The sequence below is a fragment of the Coregonus lavaretus genome (assembly GCF_964263955.1).
Source record: "Coregonus lavaretus genome assembly, contig: HAP1_SCAFFOLD_728, whole genome shotgun sequence".
Taxonomy (NCBI): domain Eukaryota; kingdom Metazoa; phylum Chordata; class Actinopteri; order Salmoniformes; family Salmonidae; genus Coregonus; species Coregonus lavaretus.
In genome coordinates, this window is record NW_028160568.1 from 232,541 (window position 1) to 257,500 (window position 24,960).

The 24,960-nt window shown below is 47.8% G+C and overlaps 1 protein-coding gene across 1 annotated transcript in view; it reads left to right on the top strand.

Moving 5' to 3' along the window:
* Nucleotides 1-24,960, top strand: part of LOC311121669 (uncharacterized protein) — a gene marked incomplete at its 3' end in the record, with an annotated part of 30,389 nt that overhangs the window by 654 nt on the left and 4,775 nt on the right. The window contains exons 3-10 of the mRNA XM_084196127.1: nt 285-360; nt 1,158-1,333; nt 1,430-1,513; nt 9,960-10,001; nt 11,412-12,728; nt 15,470-15,649; nt 15,777-15,831; nt 16,101-16,191. Coding sequence (XP_084052253.1) covers nt 285-360; nt 1,158-1,333; nt 1,430-1,513; nt 9,960-10,001; nt 11,412-12,728; nt 15,470-15,649; nt 15,777-15,831; nt 16,101-16,191 — 2,021 coding nt within the window. The remainder of the gene's footprint in view (nt 1-284; nt 361-1,157; nt 1,334-1,429; nt 1,514-9,959; nt 10,002-11,411; nt 12,729-15,469; nt 15,650-15,776; nt 15,832-16,100; nt 16,192-24,960) is intronic.

The following is a 24,960-nucleotide window of genomic DNA, read 5'->3' on the forward strand; positions in this document are numbered from 1 at the left end:
GTAGTTCAGTTGGTAGAGCATGGCGCTTGCAACGCCAGGGTTGTGGGTTCGATTCCCACGGGGTGCCAGTATGGAGAAAAATAATGTATGCACTCACTAACTGTAAGTCGCTCTGGATAAGAGCGTCTGCTAAATGACTAGAATCTAAATCTGATGCATGACAGATCAGATTCATGTTTGCCTTCTGCTCCAATGATAAGTGCGGCAGTATATAGTTAGTTAGCTATATAGCCTCATGGTTCCCAGTAAATCTACTTTAATCTCTCTCTCTCTCTCACCGACAGGAAGCTTTGGTGGATCTGATAAGTGGACGAGACACTAAACACACCTTTATGGATTTGTTCAACTCTGGCATGTTTGGTAAGAACATACAGTCCAGAATGGTACCTTGTTCCCTATATATGCCAGATTGGTAAGAAATACTGTTTAGCAAGTCATATTTTTGTTTGGAAATCTTTGGATGATTCAAGTCTGATTAGGTCATATGCTGTATGATAGCCAGTTCAAGTTCAGGTGAACTCAGAGATGTGTTCCAAATAACACACTATTCCCTATGTAGTGCACTACTTTTGACCAGATCCATATGGGCCCTGGTCAAAAGTAGTGTACTACATAGGGAATAGGGTGCCATTTGGGACGGAGGCCTACTGAAAGGCCAGATGAGGGATCTACATGTCTGCCTTGTAAAGATGTGGTCCTAATGTGAATTGTCATTACACGGTACCATTTATTGATTTAGTTCAGCATTTCCCAATCCTGGTCCTGGGGACCGCAATTGGTACACATTTTAGTTTTTTCGCTAGCTTTACACAGCTTGATGATGAGTAGATTTTTTGAATCACCTGTATAGTGCTACTAAGGACAGAAATGTGCACCCCTTTGGGACCCCAGGACCAGGATTTGCCCCTTTGGGACCCCAGGGCCAGGATTTGCCCCTTTGGGTGCCCAGGGCCAGGATTTGCCCCTTTGGGTGCCCAGGGCCAGGATTTGCCCCTTTGGGTGCCCAGGGCCAGGATTTGCCCCTTTGGGTGCCCAGGGCCAGGATTTGCCCCTTTGGGTGCCCAGGGCCAGGATTGGGAAAGACTGCTTTAGTTAATCAGCAGATATGTATTATTGCTGTCCATTGCCATGCATTTCACCCTATGTTTGATTTCCAGGTCTTGATTTTGTCAACCCCATGATTGACTATGTTGACGATGACGAAGACTATTATGATGACAGAAAGCTGAAAAATAATAAAGCCTATTGCGGATTTGCACAGAATTTTTTAGGGCATAGTGTCCCAAAGAAATCATTAACCCCCCACCCACGTATAAGACAACTCACTCCTGAGGTAAGATGCCAAACAACTTTTTCAGTCAATCACATCATTTTGTATTACATTCAGCATGAAGAGGACGTTTTTACTGAGAATAACTTTCCTTTTTAGGAAGCTGAAAAAAACGCCAGAGAACTTATAGAAGAAGAGAACAAACTGAAAGAAAAAGCAGAAAAGAAAAGACTTAAAAAGATGGTTAGTCTCTGTCTGTAGTCTCTGTCTGTAGTGTGTCTCTGTCTGTAGTGTGTCTCTGTCTGTAGTGTGTCTGTCTCTGTCTGTAGTGTGTCTCTGTCTGTAGTGTGTCTCTGTCTGTCTGTAGTCTGCCTGTAGTGTCTCTGTCTGTCTGTAGTGTCTGTCTCTGTCTGTAGTGTCTGTCTCTGTCTGTAGTGTCTGTCTGTCTGCCTGTCTGTAGTGTGTCTGTCTCTGTCTGTAGTGTGTCTGTCTCTGTCTGTAGTGTGTCTGTCTCTGTCTGTCTGTAGTGTCTGTCTCTGTCTGTAGTGTGTCTCTGTCTGTAGTGTGTCTCTGTCTGTAGGTAGTGTGTGTCTCTGTCTGTCTGTAGTGTCTGTCTCTGTCTGTCTGTAGTGTCTGTCTCTGTCTGTAGTCTCTGTCTGTAGTGTGTCTCTGTCTGTAGTGTCTGTCTCCTGTCTGTAGTGTCTGCCTGTCTGTAGTGTGTCTGTCTCCTGTCTGTAGTGTGTCTGTCTCTGTCTGTAGTGTGTCTGTCTCTGTCTGTCTGTAGTGTCTGTCTCTGTCTGTCTGTAGTGTCTGTCTCTGTCTGTCTGTCTGTAGTGTCTCTGTCTGTAGTGTCTGTCTCTGTCTGTCTCCTGTCTGTAGTGTCTGCCTGTCTGTAGTGTGTCTGTCTCTGTCTGTAGTGTGTCTGTCTCTGTCTGTAGTGTGTCTGTCTCTGTCTGTAGTGTGTCTGTCTCTGTCTGTCTGTAGTGTCTTCTCTGTCTGTCTGTAGTGTCTGTCTCTGTCTGTCTGTCTGTAGTGTCTGTCTCTGTCTGTAGTGTCTGTAGTGTCTGTCTCCTGTCTGTAGTGTCTGCCTGTCTCTAGTTTGTCTGTCTCTGTCTGTAGTGTGTCTGTCTCTGTCTGTAGTGTGTCTGTCTGTAGTGTCTGTAGTGTCTGTCTGTCTGTAGTGTCTGTCTGTCTGTCTGTCTGTAGTGTCTCTGTCTGTAGTGTCTCTGTCTGTAGTGTCTGTCTCTGTCTGTCTCTGTCTGTAGTGTGTCTGTGTCTGTCTGTAGTGTCTCTGTCTGTAGTGTCTGTCTCTGTCTGTATCTGTCTGTCTCTGTCTGTAGTGTGTCTGTGTCTGTCTGTCTCTGTCTGTAGTGTCTGTAGTCTGTCTGTCTGTCTGTCTGTAGTGTGTCTGTCTGTCTCTGTCTGTAGTGTGTCTGTAGTGTCTCTATCTGTCTGTCGTGTCTGTAGAGTCTGTCTGTCTCTGTCTGTAGAGTCTGTCTGTCTCTGTAGTCTGTCTGTAGTGTATGTCGTGTCTGTCTGTCTGTCTGTAGTGTATGTGTGTCTGTCTATCTATAGTCTGTCTGTAGTGTCTCTGTCTGTCTGTAGTGTCTGTCTCTGTCTGTAGTGTGTCTGTCTCTGTCTGTAGTGTGTCTGTCTCTGTCTGTAGTGTGTCTGTCTCTGTCTGTAGTGTGTCTGTCTGTCTGTCTCTGTCTGTAGTGTCTGTCTGTCTCTGTCTGTCTCTGTCTGTCTAGTGTCTGTCTGTCTCTGTAGTGTCTGTCTAGTGTCTGTCTCTGTCTGTCTGTCGTGTCTGTCTCTGTCTGTAGTGTCTGTCTCTGTCTGTCGTGTCTGTCTCCTGTCTGTAGTGTCTGCCTGTCTCTAGTTTGTCTGTCTCTGTCTGTAGTGTTGCTGTCTCTGTCTGTAGTGTTGCTGTCTCTGTCTGTAGTGTTGCTGTCTCTGTCTGTAGTGTCTCTGACTGTCGTGTCCGTCTGTCTGTAGTGTTTCTCTGTCTGTAGTGTTGCTGTCTCTGTCTGTAGTGTTGCTGTCTCTGTCTGTAGTGTGTATGTCTCTGTCTGTAGTGTGTGTCTCTGTCTGTAGTGTGTCTGTCTCTGTCTAGTGTCTGTCTGTCTCTGTCTGTAGTGTCTGTCTAGTGTCTGTCTCTGTCTGTAGTGTCTGTCTGTCTCTGTATGTAGTGTCTGTCTCTGTCTGTAGTGTGTGTCTCTGTCTGTAGTGTCTCTGTCTGTAGTGTTGCTGTCTCTGTCTGTAGTGTTGCTGTCTCTGTCTGTAGTGTGTATGTCTCTGTCTGTAGTGTGTGTCTCTGTCTGTAGTGTGTCTGTCTCTGTCTGTAGTGTGTCTGTCTCTGTCTGTAGTGTGTGTCTCTGTCTGTAGTGTGTCTGTCTCTGTCTAGTGTCTGTCTGTCTCTGTCTTTAGTGTCTGTCTAGTGTCTGTCTCTGTCTGTCTGTCGTGTCTGTCTCTGTCTGTAGTGTCTGTCTGTCTCTGTATGTAGTGTCTGTCTCTGTCTGTAGTGTTTGTCTCTGTCTGTAGTGTCTGTCTCTGTCTGTAGTGTGTATGTGTCTGTCTGTGGTGTCTGTCTATAGTGTATGTCTGTCTGTAGTGTGTCTCTGTCTGTAGTGTTGCTGTCTCTGTCTGTAGTGTGTCTGTCTCTGTCTGTAGTGTCTGTAGTGTCTGTCTGTCTCTGTCTGTCTGTCTCTGTCTGTAGTGTCTGTCTGTCTGTAGTGTCTGTCTGTCTGTAGTGTCTCTGTCTGTCTCTGTCTGTCGTGTCTGTCTGTCTCTGTCTGTCGTGTCTGTCTCTGTCTGTAGTGTTTGTCTGTAGTCTGTCTGTAGTGTCTCTGTCTGTCTGTCTGTCTCTGTCTGTAGTGTGTCTGTCTGTAGTGTCTGTAGTCTGTCTGTCTGTGGTGTCTGTCTGTGGTGTCTGTCTGTCTGTAGTGTGTCTCTGTCTGTAGTGTCTCTGTCTGTAGTGTATGTCTGTCTATCTATAGTCTGTCTGTAGTGTCTGTCTGTATTGTGTCTGTCTCCGTCTGTAGTGTGTCTGTCTCTGTCTGTAGTGTCTGTCTGTCTCTGTCTGTCTCGGTCTGTAGTGTCTTTCTCTGTCTGTCTCTGTCTGTAGAGTCTGTCTGTCTGTCTGTAGTGTGTCTGTCTGTCATGTCTGTCTGTAGTGTGTATGTCTGTGTCTGTAGTGTCTGTCTGTCTGTCTGTGTAGTGTGTGTCTGTAGTGTATGTCTGTCTATCTATAGTCTGTCTGTAGTGTCTGTCGTAGGGATTAATATTTTTCCTGAAAATCTACCACGTTTCAATACCGGGAATAATGCATATTTATCCAGAGAGTCCTGGAAAGTACCGCATCAATCGGAAGTGCCCGTTTTTAAAGTGTTTTAAAACCAAGATCTGGTCACTATGCCAGGGTTCTCCCCAAATAAGAGGGGCGCTGTGCCACCTGGTTGGCTTGGCTGTGCCGCTATGTCAAGATTTCACAGCAAATTAAACTGATATTTAGTAATGATAGTAACTATCTTTGATCGGCAGCGCATTTCGACAGAGCACGCTCCGGATGCACAGAGCACTCTGAGTATAGCGTTGTCAAATTATTCTAACTTTGTAACGGCTGTCAAACAAAAGTCAAAAGTTGCTAAACTTGCTAGATAACCTCCAACGAATGACAGAATATCTCCTATATTTGGCAAAATCTAGTTGATTATACAGATAGCAGATCAGCTCATGAGTAATGGGTTGAAGAGTGGAAATATTAGAAATATCAAGGTATCTTTTATTTTTTAACCCCCTTTTCCTACCCAATTACGATCTTGTCACATCGCTGCAATTCCCCAACGGGCTCGGGAGAGGCGAAGGTCAAGTCATGCGTCCTCCGAAACATGACCCGCCAAACCGTGCTTCTTAACGCCCGCTCACTTAACCAGGAAGCCAGCTGCACCAATGGAGGAAACACCGTTCAACTGGCGACTGAAGTCAGCCTGCAGGCGCCCGGCCCGCCTCAAGGAGTCGCTAGAGCGCGATGAGACAAGTAAAGCACCCCTGGCCAAAACCCTCCCCTAACCCAGACGACGCTGGGCCAATTGTGCGCCGGCCTATGGGACTCCCGGTCACGGCCGGTTGTGACACGGCCTGGGATCGAACCCGGGTCTGTAGTGACGCCTCAAGCACTGTGATGCAGTGCCTTAGACCGCTGCGCCGCTCGGGAGGCCCCAATATCAAGGTATCTTAACGGGGGAGTAACTCTGTTATCCATATCTACTCATACTGTTTGTTCATCACACATTCTCTGCCGACGCTCTCATATCGGCAGCAATACGAGACAACGCAGAGAAGCAGGGGAAATGTTATAGCAGTGTTTTGACATGCGTAGGCGAGATACATGCTTTGATAATACAAACTATGGATTACAGAATAAAGATATGAATTTTCATGCGAGACAGGAATCAGGATTTTGGGGTTTCAGTGGGATTGGGACAGGACAGGAGAAGATCTGAATTTTCTCTCATGCCTCTCTGAATTAAATAAAATAAAATGCAAATTAATTACTTAAAAATCATACAATGTGATTTTTTTGGATTTTTAATTGTTAAGACTTCATATCTGTAGCTAGTTTTCCATCCAATTGACATGTTTTAATAGTTAAATGGGTTTCCGTCACATTTTAAACTCTACTGATGGTTTAGTCACAAATGTTTTGCGTTTTATAGCTAGGACTGGGATTTGCCAGGGACCTCACGATGCGATATTATCACGATACTTTGGTGCCGATATGATATGTATTGCGATTCAATACTGTGATTTTTTTTTTTTTATGGCGATTCGATGTTCCAAACATATTGCTCATGTCTGCCGCAGTGGGACCAGATGGAGACGTGAGAAAACGAGTTTTAATCAGTCATAGAAATTAAAGTGCTTAAAACAAATTGGCTCCCTATTTAAAGAATGGAGATCAAGCTATGAAGGAGAAAGACAGGAGTTTTGGTGCATGTTACAGACAATTTGCGCATTAAATAATATTGCGATATTGTCAAAACTATACAATATATCGTCTAATATAATATCCCGATATGTAAATATCTACTTTTTTTGTATATTTTCCCCATCACTAGTTACAGCGTGTAATGTGCCCACTCTGGTTTGCACCTGCACTCTATATAGCCTACATGAGATCATTATGGACAATGAGATTATTTATATTTGTCAAACTGCAGCCAAGCATCGATCATCATGTCACCGGAATAAGACCCTCGATATTTATTGCAAAGGAGCATCAAGCTCCTCACCGTGCACTCTCACCACCCTGTGAAGTTCATCATCATTTATTTCATTAGTCTAATAAACTGCATGGTTTCCAATGAGTCGTAGTGGGAGGACCTCACACCAGTGACTCCCAAGTTTACTTTGAAATTATGGTTATTATATCAATATTTGCGCATAAATGTTTCCACCGCCATTTCTTGCATAATACATTTTATACACAAAAGGATCCCACCTTGTGTTTTGTCGACATTTTGAAAGTTTACTGACAAATTTTCTGTTTCAATCAGGCCTTTCGTGACCTTTATTTTTAATCAACATATACTTTACTGGCATTACAAGGTTGGAGGGAATCCTGGTTAGTGACCGATTCCTATGTAGTGGATTGCATATCAATTTTGTGAAGATTCACAATGACAGCTCTAAGAGTCGTACGTTCTTTTATAGCAGGCATTATCAACTCTACTGAACAAAAATATAAACGCAACAATTTCAACTATTTTATTGAGTTACAGTTCATGTCAGGAAGTCAGTCAATTGATATCAATTCATTAGGCCCTAATCAATGGATTTTATGTGACTGGGCATAGGCCCACCCACTGGGGAGCCAGGACCAGCCAATCAGAATGAGTTTTTCCCCCACAAAAGGGCATTATTACAGACAGAAATACTCCTCAGTTTCATCAGCTGTCTGGGTGGCTGGTCTCAGACGATCCTGCAGGTGAAGAAGCAGGAAGTGGAGGTCCTGGGCTGGCGTGGTTACACATGGTCTGAAGTTGTGAGGCCGGTTGGACGTACTGCCATATTCTCTAAAGTGACTGCTCTACTAAATAAATCTTGGTCGACCAACAGCCTATGGACCAAACAATCGACCAGTCGACTAAATGGGGTCAGCCCTAATTCCTCCTCCACCAAACTTTACAGTTGGCACTATGCATTTGGGCAGGTAGCGTTCTCCTGGCATCCGCCAAACCCAGATTCGTCCATCGGACTGTCAGATGGTGAAGCTTGATTCATCACTCCAGAGAACGCGTTTCCACTGCTCCAGAGTCCAATGGTGGCGAGCTTTACACCACTCCAGCCCACACTTGGCATTGCGCATGGTGATCTTAGGCTTGTGTGCGGCTGCTCGGCAATGGAAACCCATTTCATGAAGCTCCAGACGAACAGTTCTTGTGCTGACGTTGCTTCCAGAGGCAGTTTGGAACTCGGTAGTGAGTGTTGCAACCGAGGGCAGACGATTCTTACACGCTTCAGCACTCAGAGGTCCGGTTCTGTGAGCTTGTGTGGCCTACCACTTCGCAGCTGAGCCGTTGTTGCTCCTAGACGTTTCCACTTCACAATAACAGCACTTACAGTTGACCGGGGCAGCTCTAGCAGGGCAGAAATTTGATGAACTGACTTGTTGGAAAGGTGGCATCCTATGACGGTGCCACGTTGAAAGTCATTGAGCTCTTCAGTACGGGCCATTCTACTGCCAATGTTTGTCTATGGAGATTGCATGGCTGTGTGCTCGATTTTATACACCTGTCAGCAACGGGTGTGGCTGGATTAGCCGAATCCACTAATTTGAAGGAGTGTCCACATACTGCTGTACTTTGGAACAGATTTCCAAAATTAAAATCTCTTGGAGCTGATTTGCTGTTGTTTACAGGCTAAAGGCTTCATGGACAACCTGTTTGATACTACGCATGGTGGTGAGGGCCTGAGTCAGGGCCTGAGTGAGGGTTAGGGTTAGGGCCTGAGTGAGGGTTAGGGTTAGGGCCTGAGTGAGGGCCTGAGTGAGGGTTAGGGTTAGGGCCTGAGTGAGGGTTAGGGTTAGGGCCTGAGTGAGGGTTAGGGTTAGGGCCTGAGTGAGGGTTAGGGTTAGGGCCTGAGTGAGGGTTAGGGTTAGGGCCTGAGTGAGGGTTAGGGTTAGGGCCTGAGTGAGGGTTAGGGTTAGGGCCTGAGTGAGGGTTAGGGTTAGGGCCTGAGTGAGGGTTAGGGTTAGGGCCTGAGTGAGGGCCTGAGTGAGGGCCTGAAACATGGGGAAAAGGTTTGATTTCCCGGGTCTTGTCAGTTCTATTCTTTTCAGGAAATATAAAGTGTTCCAGGGATGATCCCAGTTACCATGTTAATCCTAGTCTGTAGTGATGGGCTGTCCTGTCCTGTCTGTCTTGTCTCTGTCTGTCCTGTCCTGTCTCTGTCCTGTCTCTGTCCTGTCTGTCCTGTCTCTGTCTGTCCTGTCTTGTCCTGTCTGTCCTGTCTGTCCTGCCTGTCCTGTCTGTCCTGTCTCTGTCCTGTCCTGTCTCTGTCCTGTCTGTCCTGTCTCTGTCTGTCCTGTCTGTCCTGTCTCTGTCTTGTCCTGTCCTGTCTGTCCTGTCTGTCCTGTCCTGTCCTGTCTGTCCTGTCCTGTCTGTCCTGTCCTGTCTGTCCTGTCCTGTCTGTCCTGTCCTGTCTGTCCTGTCTTGTCCTGTCTGTCCTGTCCTGTCTGTCCTGTCTGTCCTGTCCTGTCTGTCCTGTCTGTCCTGTCTCTGTCTGTCCTGTCTGTATTGTCTCTGTCTGTCCTGTCTGTCCTGTCCTGTCTGTCTCTGTCTGTCTCTGTCTGTCCTGTCCTGTCTGTCCTGTCTCTGTCTGTCCTGTCCTGTCTGTATTGTCTCTGTCTGTCCTGTCCTGTCTGTCTCTGTCTGTCCTGTCCTGTCTGTCCTGTCCTGTCTGTCTCTGTCCTGTCCTGTCTGTCTCTGTCTGTCCTGTCCTGTCTGTCCTGTCCTGTCTGTCCTGTCCTGTCTGTCTCTGTCTGTCCTGTCCTGTCTGTCCTGTCCTGTCTGTCCTGTCCTGTCTGTCCTGTCCTGTCTGTATTGTCTCTGTCTGTATTGTAGGCTTGGGCGGTATTTGGAAATAACCACATGATGCTTTTTTCAATGCTGTTTTAAACTATTTATTTTAAGTTTTTCAATACATTTTAAATATTTGTAGCCACTTTTTAAATGAATACCTGCTGTCAACTTGTGCAATACGTTCGGCGATAAAGCAGATCGCGTTCTTCATTTCAACTGTTACTTGTGCTAATTTCATTAGTGTTCTGGCAATAGATACCCAATAGGCTTTTTAGTGTTTTGTTGGTGCCCCCTAAGGGGTAATAATGTATATGAGAGAAGGACGGTATGACGATATGAAAATCCTCCCCGATCCTACTGCACCGTCTGTGTGTGGTGACAGCAGTAGCCAAACAGGGTCAAGCAGTAATCATGTGTTTCATCCCAAATTACATCCTATTCCCTATGAAGTGTTGAATTTTTGGCCTCATGCCCATAGTGTGTGTGTATAGAGAAAAGGGTGGCATTTGGTACACATGCTCTTCGCCCTCCAGGGGAAACCACCTGTTGTTCTAATGCAGGTATTTCTCTCTGTTCTTACCCCCCCCCCCCCCCCCCCCCCCCCACAGCGACAGAAGGAGAGGAAACGTGCAGGGAAAGAAAAGGAGCCTGTAAGTTTTATGTTCCACTTTCACCACTTGTATAAAGTCTGGGCTTGACGCCCTATTTCCTAATGTAGCCCATTGGGCTCTGGTCAAAAGGAGTGCGCTATTATAGGGAAATATAATACAGTTCATTCGGAAAGTATTCAGACCCGTTGACTTTCTACACATTTTGTTACGTTACAGCCTTATTCTAAAATGGATTTAATAAAAAATGTTCTTCATCAATCTACACGTAATACCCCATAATGACAAAGCGAAAACAGCTTTTTAGACGTTTTTGCAAATGTATATTAAAAATAAAAAACATACCTTATTTACATAAGTATTCAGACCCTTTGCTATGAGACTCGAAATTGAGCTCAGGGGCTTCCTGTTTCCATTGATCATCCTTGAGATGTTTCTACAACTTGATTGGAGTCCACCTGTGGTAAATTCAATTGATTGGACATGATTTGGAAAGGCCCCACAGTTGACAGTGCATGTCAGAGTAAAAAACAAGCCATGAGGCCGAAGGAATTGCTGTAGAGCACTGAGACAGGATCGTGTCGAAGCACAGATCTGGGGAAGGGAACCAAAAAATGTCTGCAGCATTGAAGGTCCCCAAGAACACAGTGGCCTCCATCATTCTTAAATGGAAGAAGTTTGGAACCACCAAGACTGGCCGCCCGGCTAAACTGAGCAATCGGGGGAGAAGGGCCTTGGTCAGGGAGGTGACCAAGAACCCGATGGTCACTCTGACAGAGCTCCAGAGTTCCTCTGTGGAGAACCTTCCAGAAGGACAACCATCTCTGCAGCATTCCACCAATCAGGACTTTATGGTAGTGGCCAGACGGAAGCCACTCCTCAGTAAAAGGCACATGACAGCCCGCTTGGAGTTTGCCAAAAGACACCTAAAGGACTCTCAGACCATGAGAAACAAGATTCTCTGGTCTGATGAAACCAAGATTGAACTCTTTGGCCTGAATGCCAAGCGTCACGTCTGGAGGAAACCTGGCACCATCTCCACGGTGAAGCATGGTGGTGGCAGCATCATGCTGTGGGATGTTTTTCAGCGGCAGGGACTGGGAGTTTTTTATTTATTTAATAAATTAGCAAAACATTTCTAAAGACCTGTTTTTGCTTTGTCATTATGGGGTATTGTGTGTAGATCGATGAGGGGGGAAAAAACAATTTAATCCATTTTAGAATAAGTCTCCGTAATGTAACGAAATGTGGAAAAAGCAGAGGTCTGAATACTTACCGAATGCAGGGAAATTAGTGTATTCCAAATGGCACCCTATTCCCTATATAGTGCGCTATAGGGCCCTGGCCAAAAGTAGTGCACTTTATAGTGAATGGGGTCCTTTTTCGGATGCAGCCCCTGTTATCTTGTATATGCATTTGTACACTGAACATATTTGCCTTATTTGCCTCTAGGAGGAGCCAGGGAGGTCCAGCCCCTCAGAGAATCAGGAGCCAGGGCCAGGGAGGTCCAGCCCCTCAGAGAATCAGGAGCCAGGGCCAGGGAGGTCCAGCCCCTCAGAGAATCAGGGGCCAGGGAGGTCCAGCCCCTCAGAGAATCAGGGGCCAGGGCCAGGGAGGTCCAGCCGCTCAGAGAATCAGGGGCCAGGGCCAGGGAGGTCCAGCCGCTCAGAGAATCAGGGGCCAGGGCCAGGGAGGTCCATCCCCTCAGAGAATCAGGGGCCAGGGCCAGGGAGGTCCAGCCCCTCAGAGAATCAGGGGCCAGGGCCAGGGAGGTCCAGCCGCTCAGAGAATCAGGGGCCAGGGCCAGGGAGGTCCATCCCCTCAGAGAATCAGGGGCCAGGCAGGTCCATCCCCTCAGAGAATCAGGGGCCAGGGAGGTCCAGCCCCTCAGAGAATCAGGGGCCAGGGAGGTCCAGCCGCTCAGAGAATCAGGGGCCAGGGAGGTCCAGCCCCTCAGAGAATCAGGGGCCAGGGCCAGGGAGGTCCAGCCCCTCAGAGAATCAGGGGCCAGGGCCAGGGAGGTCCAGCCGCTCAGAGAATCAGGGGCCAGGGCCAGGGAGGTCCATCCCCTCAGAGAATCAGGGGCCAGGGCCAGGGAGGTCTATCCCCTCAGAGAATCAGGGGCCAGGGAGGTCCATTCCCTCAGAGAATCAGGGGCCAGGGAGGTCCAGCCGCTCAGAGAATCAGAGGCCAGGGCCAGGGAGGTCCATCCCCTCAGAGAATCAGAGGCCAGGGCCAGGGAGGTCCATCCGCTCAGAGAATCAGGGGCCAGGGCCAGGGAGGTCCATCCCCTCAGAGAATCAGGGGCCAGGGCCAGGGAGGTCCAGCCGCTCAGAGAATCAGAGGCCAGGGCCAGGGAGGTCCATCCCCTCAGAGAATCAGAGGCCAGGGCCAGGGAGGTCCATCCGCTCAGAGAATCAGGGGCCAGGGCCAGGGAGGTCCATCCCCTCAGAGAATCAGGGGCCAGGGCCAGGGAGGTCCAGCCGCTCAGAGAATCAGGGGCCAGGGCCAGGGAGGTCCAACCGCTCAGAGAATCAGAGGCCAGGGCCAGGGAGGTCCATCCCCTCAGAGAATCAGGGGCCAGGGCCAGGGAGGTCCAGCCGCTCAGAGAATCAGGGAGGTGATATAAACATTGAAAGAGAGCGGGAGGAGAAGAAGTTTACGGAGGAGAGCCTTGGTCTGGGACCTGGTGGCAGCAGGCAGCAGGAGGCGCAGGATTCACCTCCTCCTTTGGAGGAGAACTGTGGTAGCAGTAATGAGCACCAGGAGGTGAGTGACTAGGGCTTAGCCAGGGAGGCAAGAGGTTAGCCAGGCACCAGGAGGAGGTGAGCGACTAGGGCTTAGCCAGGGAGGCAAGAGGTTGGCCAGGCACCAGGAGGAGGTGAGCGACTAGGGCTTAGCCAGGGAGGCAAGAGGTTAGCCAGGCACCAGGAGGAGGTGAGCGACTAGGGCTTAGCCAGGGAGGCAAGAGGTTTGATTGTTTAGCTCCTGTACAGTGAGGGAAAAAAGTATTCGATCCCCTGCTGATTTTGTACGTTTGCCCACTGACAAAGACATGATCAGTCTATAATTTTAATGGTAGGTTTATTTGAACAGTGAGAGACAGAATAACAACAAAAAACTCCAGAAAAACACATGTCAAAAATGTTATAAATTGATTTGCATTTTAATGAGGGAAGTAAGTATTTGACCCCTCTGCAAAACATGACTTAGTACTTGGTGGCAAAACCCTTGTTGGCAATCACAGAGGTCAGACGTTTCTTGTAGTTGGCCACCAGGTTTGCACACATCTCAGGAGGGATTTGGTCCCATTCCTCTTTGCAGATCTTCTCCAAGTCATTAAGGTTTCGGGGCTGACGTTTGGCAACTCGAACCTTCAGCTCCCTCCACAGATTTTCTATGGGATTAAGGTCTGGAGACTGGCTAGGCCACTCCAGGACCTTAATGTGCTTCTTCTCGAGCCACTCCTTTGTTGCCTTGGCCGTGTGTTTTGGGTCATTGTCATGCTGGAGTACCCATCCACGACCCATTTTCAATGCCCTGGCTGAGGGAAGGAGGTTCTCACCCAAGATTTGACGGTACATGACCCCGTCCATCGTTCCTTTGATGCGGTGAAGTTGTCCTGTCCCCTTAGCAGAAATACACCCCCAAAGCATAATGTTTCCACCTCCATGTTTGACAGTGGGGATGGTGTTCTTGGGGTCATAGGCAGCATTCCTCCTCCTCCAAACACGGCGAGTTGAATTGATGCCAAAGAGCTCAATTTTGGTCTCATCTGACCACAACACTTTCACCCAGTTCTCCTCTGAATCATTCAGATGTTCATTGGCAAACTTCAGACGGCCCTGTATATGTGCTTTCTTGAGCAGGGGGACCTTGCGGGCACTGCAGGATTTCAGTCCTTCACAGAGTAGTGTGTTACCAATTGTTTTCTTGGTGACTATGGTCCCAGCTGCCTTGAGATCATTGACAAGATCCTCCCGTGTAGTTCTGGGCTGATTCCTCACCGTTCTCATGATCATTGCAACTCCACGAGGTGAGATCTTGCATGGAGCCCCAGGCCAAGGGAGATTGACAGTTATTTTGTGTTTCTTCCATTTGCGAATAATCGCACCAACTGTTGTCACCTTCTCACCAAGCTGCTTGGCGATGGTCTTGTAGCCCATTCCAGCCTTGTGTAGGTCTACAATCTTGTCCCTGACATCCTTGGAGAGCTCTTTGGTCTTGGCCATGGTGGAGAATCTGATTGATTGATTGCTTCTGTGGACAGGTGTCTTTTATACAGGTAACAAACTGAGATTAGGAGCACTCCCTTTAACAGTGTGCTCCTAATCTCAGCTCGTTACCTATATAAAAGACACCTGAGAGCCAGAAATCTTTCTGATTGAGAGGGGGTCAAATACTTATTTCCCTCATTAAAATGCAAATCAATTTATAACATTTTTGACGCGTCTTTCTGGATTTTTTTTGTTGTTATTCTGTCTCTCACTGTTCAAATAAACCTACCATTAAAATTATAGACTGATCATGTCTTTGTCAGTGGGCAAACGTACAAAATCAGCAGGGGATCAAATACTTTTTTCCCTCACTGCATTTTAATTGTACAGTGCACCCTGCTTATAGTGAAGGTAGCTATAGTCATAGAAATATAATCTATTGAACGGGCCTCCCCATTCAAGTCAATGATGGCATAATGGGTAGACTGAGAGCTTTATGGACTGTACTCTTGCGTTTACCAGTCAAATTGCCAGGGTAAGAGGTTCCAAGTCCCTTTCTATAGATTCTGCTTCTGTGCTTTATAGTAATCAGCTGTTTAGTGTTTGAATTGTCCTCCACAGATGTGGTCACGGTAAGAGGAGTGCACGGAAACTCATTAACGCATGTTGTGACGCTCTGATATGTCATTAACGCTCTGAAAGGAAGTAACCAGCTCATACAACTCTGTGTATTTGTTCAATTCTTCACAATTCTATATAACTGTAATTTCACTTAGAAAATTGCATCTAATAGTTCCATCAAATTAAATTCCCCTTAGAGCAGTACGTTCCTGACGTGCGTTTGAACCGTCTGTCTACTAGTTACTCCATCTTGGATCTGTCTCCATACAGCAGTTGGATATGAGTAGCTGCTTCTAGTGTGTAACTGCTCCTCCATCTTGGATCTGTCTCCATACAGCAGTTGGATATGAGTAGCTGCTTCTAGTGTGTAACCGCTCCTCCATCTTGGATCTGTCTCCATACAGCAGTTGGATATGAGTAGCTGCTTCTAGTGTGTAACTGCTCCTCCATCTTGGATCTGTCTCCATACAGCAGTTGGATATGAGTAGCTGCTTCTAGTGTGTAACTGCTCCTCCATCTTGGATCTGTCTCCATACAGCAGTTGGATATGAGTAGCTGCTTCTAGTGTGTAACTGCTCCTCCATCTTGGATCTGTCTCCATACAGCAGTTGGATATGAGTAGCTGCTTCTAGTGTGTAACTGCTCCTCCATCTTGGATCTGTCTCCATACAGGAGTTGGATATGAGTAGCTGCTTCATCTCTACGGCTTCTTGTATTGCTAAACGACAACCACAACAGAACCCCAAACCAGAGAAGAAAACGATTATCCAGAAGCCTCATGAGCCAGCTGTGGAACGGCAGGAGGAGGAAGAGCTGGAGGAACAGCGGGAGGTTATTGTCAGGAAAAAGGAGGTGATTTTGAAAGAATTAAACAAACTTGATGATTTATGATGAAGCGTGTACTACATGTCTGTCTGCAGTGTAATGCCGTAGACCTCCTGCACTGTGATGTACTAACTGACACCATGCCTCCCAATAGAAAAAGGCGGAGGCCAATGTTGATGATATTGTTAAAAGAAGCACAGAGCTCGCCCGTAAGTCCTATTCCATTCATACCGGTAAAATGTCGATCACTACGGTGTGTCCCAAATGCCGAGCTGTACCCTGTGTAGTGCACCAGGGCCCATTTTGGTCTTTGGTCAACAGCACTGCACTACAGAGGGAATAGTGCCATTTGGGACACAGACGAGCTCTTACTGATCGAAAACATCAAATCAAAGCACTCCACTTCGGTGGGTTTATTTCCAGTACTTATTTAAACCACAAGGGGGCATGCTTTTAACAGTCTTTCTCTTCTCCCCAGTCATAGGAAACCAGTTCGCAGCCTGTGGCCAGTTGGAAATGGCAGTCAAGTATTTCACTGACGCTATTAAACACAATCCTACAGAATTTAAGTGAGTATCAACGTCAATGACACCGGCTGGCACTCGGCTTATGTATGCTATGGACTGCATCCAAAATGCCACCCTATTCCCTATATAGGAGTGCCCCATGATATACCGGTACCATGGTAATATCACGGTACCAAAATGTCATAATACTTATGATAAAAAATATTTTTGAATACCGTTTCACATGATGCTACCACCTTTCTTCTCTACAGGTTTAAAAACCCCGCTGCTGCCTGGTTTAAAATGTTTATAAAGACAGTTTAATTCAGTTATATTTTCGGGCAACAGCATCTAGTATTTCTCTTGTATGCGCTAGGTCCAATAATGTCAACTTCACTTTCATGCGCATATCAGCCCTCACATCCCCTACCAGCCCTCACATCTCCTACCAGCCCTCACATCCCCTACCAGCCCTCACATCCCCTACCAGCCCTCACATCCCCTACCAGCCCTCACATCCCCTCACATCCCCTACCAGCCCTCACATCCCCTACCAGCCCTCACATCCCCTACCAGCCCTCACATCCCCTACCAGCCCTCACATCCCCTACCAGCCCTCACATCCCCTACCAGCCCTCACATCCCCTCACATCCCCTACCAGCCCTCACATCCCCTACCAACCCTCACATCCCCTACCAACCCTCACATCCCCTACCAACCCTCACATCCCCTACCAGCCCTCACATCCCCTACCAGCCCTCACATCCCCTACCAGCCCTCACATCCCCTACCAGCCCTCACATCCCCTACCAGCCCTCACATCTCCTACCAGCCCTCACATCTCCTACCAGCCCTCACATCTCCTACCAGCCCTCACATCTCCTACCAGCCCTCACTCCTGCTTCTCCGTCGGCTCTTCCTGTTCATCTATATTTCTCCATCTATTTTTAAGATCTAATATAGAATGTAGCTTTGATATCGAGCGGAGATGCAGTCCCTGATGAGGCATCTGATTGGAGCAGCGCGACCAAAGTTGATATGTACATAATGGCACCGGACATGATGGCTGCCGTTTTATGGGCTCCTAACCAATTGTGCTATTGTGTGTTTTTTCGCGTTATTTGTAACTTATTCTGTACATAATGTTTCTGCCACCGTCTCTTATGACCGAAAAGAGCTTCGGGATATCAGGACAGCGATTACTCACCTCGTACTGGACAAAGATTTTTTCTTCAACGAGTCGGACGCGAAGGATTTACTTCAGACACCCGACAAGAAGTGGTCAGATGACGCAGATGCTAAGCTACAGGACTGTTTTGCTAGCACAGACTGGAACATGTTCCGGGATTCTTCAGATAGCATTGAGGAGTACACCACATCCCCACAGTGGCTGTACGTACGTACATACCCCAACCAGAAGCCATGGATTACAGGCAACATCTGCACTGAGCTAAAGGGTAGAGCTGCCGCTTTCAAGGAGCGGGACTCTAACCCGGAAGCTTATAATAAATCCCGCTATGCCCTCCGACGAACCATCAAACAGGCAAAGAGTCAATACAGGACTAAGATTGAATCGTACTACACCGGCTCCGACGCTCGTTGGATGTGGCAGGGCTTGCAAACTATTACAGACTACAAAGGGAAGCACATCTGCGAGCTGCCCAGTGACACGAGCCTACCAGACAAGCTAAATTACTTCTAGGCTCGCTTCGAGGCAAGCAACACTGAAGCATGCATGAGAGCATCAGCTGTTCCGGACGACTGTGTGATCAAACTCTCCGTCGCCGATGTGAGTAAGACCTTTAAACAGATAACCTGCCTATATGACTACAGACCCGTAGCACTCACATCTGTAGCCATGAAGTGCTTTGAAAGGCTGGTCATGGCTCACATCAACACAATTATCCCAGAAACCCTAGACACACTCCAATTTGCATACTGCCCCAACAGATCCACAGATGATGCAATCTCAATTGCACTCCACACTGCCCTTTCCCACCTGGACAAAAGGAACACCAACGTGAGAATGCAATTCATTGACTACTGCTCAGCGTTCAACACCATAGTGCCCTCAAAGCTCATCACTAAGCAAAGGACCCTGGGACTAAACACCTCCCTCTGCAACTGGATACAGGACTTCCTGACGGGCCGCCTCCAGGTGGTAAGGATAGGTAACAACACATCTGCCACACTGATCCTCAACACGGGGGCCCCTCAGGGGTGCGTGCTCAGTCCCCTCCTGTACTCCCTGTTCACCCATGACTGCATGGCCAGGCACGACTCCAACACCATCATTAAGTTTGCTGACGACACAACAGTGGTAGGCCTGATCACCGACAACGATGAGACAGCCTATAGGGAGGAGGTCAGAGACCTAGCCGTGTGGTGCCAGGAGAAGAACCTCTCCCTCAACGTGATCAAGACAAAAGAGATGATTGTGGACTACAGGAAAAGAAGGACCGAGCACGCCCCCATTCTCATCGACGGGGCTGTAGTGGAACAGGTTGAGAGCTTCAAGTTCCTTGGTGTCCACATCACCAACAAACTATCATGGTCCAAACACACCAAGACAGTCGTGAAGAGGGCACGACAAAGCCTATTCCCCCTCAGGAGACTGAAAAGATTTGGCATGGGTCCTCAGATCCTCAAAAAGTTCTACAGCTGCACCATCGAGAGCATCCTGACTGGTTGCATCACCGCCTGGTATGGCAACTGCTCGGCCTCCGACCGCAAGGCACCACAGAGGGTAGTGCGTACAGCCCAGTACATCACTAGGGCCAAGCTTCCTGCCATCCAAGACCTATACACTAGGCGTTGTCAGAGGAAGGCCCTAAAAATTGTCAAAGACTCCAGCCACCCTAGTCATAGACTGTTCTCTCTGCTACCGCAGGGCAAGCGGTACCGGAGCGCCAAGTCTAGGTCCAAAAGGCTTCTAAACAGCGTCTACCCCCAAGCCATAAGACTCCTGAACAGCTAATCAAATGGCTACCTGGACTATTTGCATTGTCCCACACCAACCCCTCTTTTACGCTGCTGCTACTCTCTGTTTATTATCTATGCATAGTCACTTTAACTCTACCTACATGTACATATTACCTCAATTATCTCAACTAACCGGTACCCCCTGTATAAAGCCTCACTACTGTTATTTTACAGCTTTTTATTTTTTACTTAACACTTATTTTTCTTAACTGCATTGTTGGTTAAGGGCTTGTAAGTCAGCATTTCACTGTAAGGTCTACACCTGTTGTATTCGGCGCATGTGACAAATACAATGTGATTTGATTTGATACATTGTATAATTTCATCGCTTGTTAGAACCAAAAGCACATGCCAGTCTGAGGCTTTGCGTGTTTCGCTGTCATGCAGTCTCTGAGTGCCAGAGAGGGGAAAATTGTGCACAGCTTCGCGACAGGCATGCTCGCAGCTTTACAACACAGAAAACGGCATGTCTCTAGCCAACTACATTTTTTCATTTTAGTGCTGAAATCGCGCGCATTTGAAATAATTTCACAAACCATGTCGCGGGCAGTTTTAAGCGAATTCCGGGCCGCTAATTATTGGTTTGATAACAAACAACATTGTTCAGTCATGTTACCTACCTAGCTAGCTAGCTAACAACCCCCCTTTAGTAGGCTGGCGGGTCAATTTCCCAAAACAATTGTTATTGTTAGAATAGTAGAATACACAAGGTGCAATATACATACAGTACCAGTCAAAATTCTGGACACACCTACTCATTCCAGGGTTTATCTTTATTTGGACTATTTTCTACATTGTAGAATAATAGTGAAGACATCAAAACTATGAAATAACACATATGCAATCATGTAGTAAGCAAAAAAGTGTTAAATCAAAAATGTATTTTATATTTGAGATTCTTCAAAGTAGCCACCCTTTGCCTTGATGACAGCTTTGCACACTCTTGGCATTCTCTGAACAAGCTTCATGAAATGCAATTAACAGGTGTGCCTTGTTAAAAGTTAATTTGTGGAATTTCTTTCCTCCTTAATGAGTTTGAGCCAATCAGTTGTGTTGTGACAAGGTAGGGGGAGGGGGGGGGGGGGGGGGGGGGGGGGGTATACAGAAGATAGCCCTATTTGGTAAAAGACCAAGTCCATATTATGGCAAGAACAGCTGAAATAAGCAAAGAGAAACGACAGTCCATCATTACTTTAAGACATGAAGGTCAGCCCAAATAAATGCAGCCCAAATAAATGCATCACAGAGTTCAAGTAAGAGACACATCTCAACATCAACTGTTCAGAGGGGACTGCATGAATCAGGCCTTCATGGTTGAATTGCTGCAAAGTAACCACTACTAAAGGACACCAATAAAAATAAGACTTGCTTAGGCCAAGAAACACGTGCTATGGACATTAGACCGGTTGAAATCTGTCCTTTGGTTTGATGAGTCCAAATTTGATATTTTTGGTTCCAACCGCCATGTCTTTGTGAGACGCAGAGTAGGTGGACTGATGATCTCCGTATGTGTGGTTCCCACCGTGAAGCATGGAGGAGGAAGTGTGATGGTGTGGGGGTGCTTTGCTGGTGACACTGTCTGTGATTTATTTAGAATTCAAGGCACACTTAACCAGCATGGCTACCGCAGCATTCTGCAGCGATATGCCATCCCATCTGGTTTGGGCTTAGTGGAACTATCATGACCCAACACACCTTCAGGCTGTGTAAGGGCTATTTGACCAAGAAGGAGAGTGATGGAGTGCTGCATCAGATGACCTGGCCTCCACAATCCCCCGACCTCAACCCAATTGAGATGGTTTGGGATGAGTTGGACCGCAGAGTGAAGGAAAAAAGTGATGCGCGTTTGGAGCAGTACTGGCTGTAAGTAAGGCTCAGCCAATCGTTCACATAGCAACAGAATGCAGCTCGTGACTGAAGAGACAACCTACTCCCTAGTTACAGCGTCAGCGCGCGACTGAAGAGACAACCCACTCCCTAGTTACAGCGTCAGCGCGCGACTGAAGACACAACCCACTCCCTAGTTACAGCGTCAGCGCGCGACTGAAGAGACAACCTACTCCCTAGTTACAGCGTCAGCGCGCGACTGAAGACACAACCCACTCCCTAGTTACAGCGTCAGCGCGCGACTGAAGACACAACCCACTCCCTAGTTACAGCGTCAGCGCGCGACTGAAGACACAACCCACTCCCTAGTTACAGCGTCAGCGCGCGACTGAAGAGACAGCCCACTCCCTAGTTACAGCGTCAGCGCGTGACTGAAGAGACAACCTACTCCCTAGTTACAATGTCAGCGCGCGACTGAAGAGACAACCCACTCCCTAGTTACAGCGTCAGCGCGCGACTGAAGAGACAGCCCACTCCCTAGTTACAGCGTCAGCGCGCGACTGAAGACACAACCCACTCCCTAGTTACAGCGTCAGCGCGCGACTGAAGAGACAACCCACTCCCTAGTTACAGCGTCAGCGCGCGACTGAAGAGACAGCCCACTCCCTAGTTACAGCGTCAGCGCGCGACTGAAGACACAACCCACTCCCTAGTTACAGCGTCAGCGCGCGACTGAAGACACAACCCACTCCCTAGTTACAGCGTCAGCGCGCGACTGAAGAGACAGCCCACTCCCTAGTTACAGCGTCAGCTCGTGACTGAAGAGACAGCCCACTCCCTAGTTACAGCGTCAGCGCGCGACTGAAGACACAACCCACTCCCTAGTTACAGCGTCAGCGCGCGACTGAAGACACAACCCACTCCCTAGTTACAGCGTCAGCGCGCGACTGAAGAGACAGCCCACTCCCTAGTTACAGCGTCAGCGCGTGACTGAAGAGACAGCCCACTCCCTAGTTACAGCGTCAGCGCGCGACTGAAGACACAACCCACTCCCTAGTTACAGCGTCAGCGCGCGACTGAAGAGACAGCCCACTCCCTAGTTACAGCGTCAGCGCGCGACTGAAGACACAACCCACTCCCTAGTTACAGCGTCAGCGCGCGACTGAAGAGACAACCCACTCCCTAGTTACAGCGTCAGCGCGTGACTGAAGAGACAACCTACTCCCTAGTTACAGCGTCAGCGCGCGACTGAAGAGACAACCCACTCCCTAGTTACAGCGTCAGCGCGCGACTGAAGAGACAACCCACTCCCTAGTTACAGCGTCAGCGCGCGACTGAAGAGACAACCCACTCCCTAGTTACAGCGTCAGCGCGCGACTGAAGAGACAGCCCACTCCCTAGTTACAGCGTCAGCGCGTGACTGAAGAGACAGCCCACTCCCTAGTTACAGCGTCAGCGCGCGACTGAAGAGACAGCCCACTCCCTAGTTACAGCGTCAGCGCGTGACTGAAGAGACAGCCCACTCCCTAGTTACAGCGTCAGCGCGCGACTGAAGAGACAGCCCACTCCCTAGTTACAGCGTCAGCGCGTGACTGAAGAGACAACCTACTCCCTAGTTACAGCGTCAGCGCGCGACTGAAGAGACAGCCCACACCCTAGTTACAGCGTCAGCGCGCGCTAGAAAGGCAGTTTGTCAGTTACAGCAACGCGTCCCCCTGAACGGTAACGGGGGATGATGATGATGCGTACTTCATGAGCTGGAACCGAAAAACAACCTGGCATTTGGAAAGTTTGAGGTGAGGGAAAAAGTGTCGTGGTGGGACAAGTGTTGTTAGCGTTGTTAAGAGTCTTGCTAGCTCCATCGAATTCTCCTTTAGCTAGCCAGAGAAATGTTGAGCAACGTTAGCGAACTTAACTGATCAAAATAATTGAGTTTATGGTGTGAAAATTAGCTGGCTAATAGTCAAGACAGCTAACGTTACATCAGATGAGCTAATGTTAGTAACCCAACCAATTCGCTATAGTATTAACTGGTATACGACTCCTTACCGTTCCTCACGTTATAACGCGTTAGTTGCATACTGGACCCTGGCAATCTGTGTGAAATGTTAACTAGTTAGTAGTTATTTCGTTAGCTAGTTATCTGTGAGCTAACGTTTTCCCTCTACAGTATGTGGTTAATTTTCAGAATGAGAGAATTAGGTGAAAATGAGGCGTTGCTTGGTAAACAAGTGGTGGATTCAGGGATGAAGTGTAGCTGTAGCCGGGCCTGTTTTAAACTGGATGCCACTATAGAGCTGGGCCTGGTTTAAGCTGGATGCCACTATAGAGCCGGGCCTGGTTTAAGCTGGATGCCACTATAGAGCTGGGCCTGGTTTAAGCTGGATGCCACTATAGAGGTGGGCCTGGTTTAAGCTGGATGCCACTATAGAGGTGGGCCTGGTTTAAGCTGGATGCCACTATAGAGCCGGGCCTGGTTTAAGCTGGATGCCACTATAGAGCTGGGCCTGGTTTAAGCTGGATGCCACTATAGAGGTGGGCCTGGTTTAAGCTGGATGCCACTATAGAGGTGGGCCTGGTTTAAGCTGGATGCCACTATAGAGCCGGGCCTGGTTTAAGCTGGATGCCACTATAGAGGTGGGCCTGTTTTAAACTGGATGCCACTATAGAGCTGGGCCTGGTTTAAGCTGGATGCCACTATAGAGGTGGGCCTGTTTTAAGCTGGATGCCACTATAGAGGTGGGCCTGGTTTAAGCTGGATGCCACTATAGAGGCGGGCCTGGTTTAAGCTGGATGCCACTATAGAGGTGGGCCTGGTTTAAGATGGATGCCACTATAGAGGTGGGCCTGGTTTAAGCTGGATGCCACTATAGAGGTGGGCCTGGTTTAAGCTGGATGCCACTATAGAGGTGGGCCTGGTTTAAGCTGGATGCCACTATAGAGGCGGGCCTGGTTTAAGCTGGATGCCACTATAGAGGTGGGCCTGGTTTAAGCTGGATGCCACTATAGAGGTGGGCCTGGTTTAAGCTGGATGCCACTATAGAGGTGGGCCTGGTTTAAGCTGGATGCCACTATAGAGCCGGGCCTGGTTTAAGCTGGATGCCACTATAGAGGTAATAATAATAATAATAATATGCCATTTAGCAGACGCTTTTATCCAAAGCGACTTACAGTCATGCGTGCATACATTTTTGTGTATGGGTGGTCCCGGGGATCGAACCCACTACCTTGGCGTTACAAGCGCCGTGCTCTACCAGCTGAGCTACAGAGGACCACACACGTTCCCTCTTTCTCACTTTTTCAATATGGTGGATAAAAAGGGGTATGCCAGGTGTACTCTCTGAAAGGGGTATGCCAGGTGTACTCTCTGAAAGGGGTATGCCAGGTGTACTCTGCCTGAAAGGGGTATGCCAGGTGTACTCTGCCTGAAAGGGGTATGCCAGGTGTACTCTGCCTGAAAGGGGTATGCCAGGTGTACTCTGCCTGAAAGGGGTATGCCAGGTGTACTCTGCCTGAAAGAGATCAGTTATGCCAACAAATGGTCTCATGCTCTGCTGGCACATTGTAGAACATTGTAGGCAGAAAGTGTACAATTTAACAATGTGCAATGTAGCCCAAATATATTGATTTTGTTGGGTTGAATTTGACAGTAACACTTGTGTGAGTGAGGGGGGATGATTTTTTTTTTACTCAGGTGAACGTTATTTTCGCACACATGTAGTCTTGTGCACTTGATCGATGTCTACTATAGTGGTCACTAAAATAGAGCAAAAATAGAATGCCTGTTTGTTTCATTTTCCCAAGTGCAATATCTAGGTGTGTGTGTGATCATAGGTGTTCTATTATAAAGGCTGTCATGGCTAACTGCAATATTACTGGATTGGTTTTTTCTCAATACCTGGAGTGTAATTTGCAGTAAAGTCTAGGCAACAAATAACATTGGATTGATTTCTTTATTTTTTTTAGCTGTGAGTTTGGTTCACATTAACCACTTTTTATTTTACACACAGGGACTGATCATG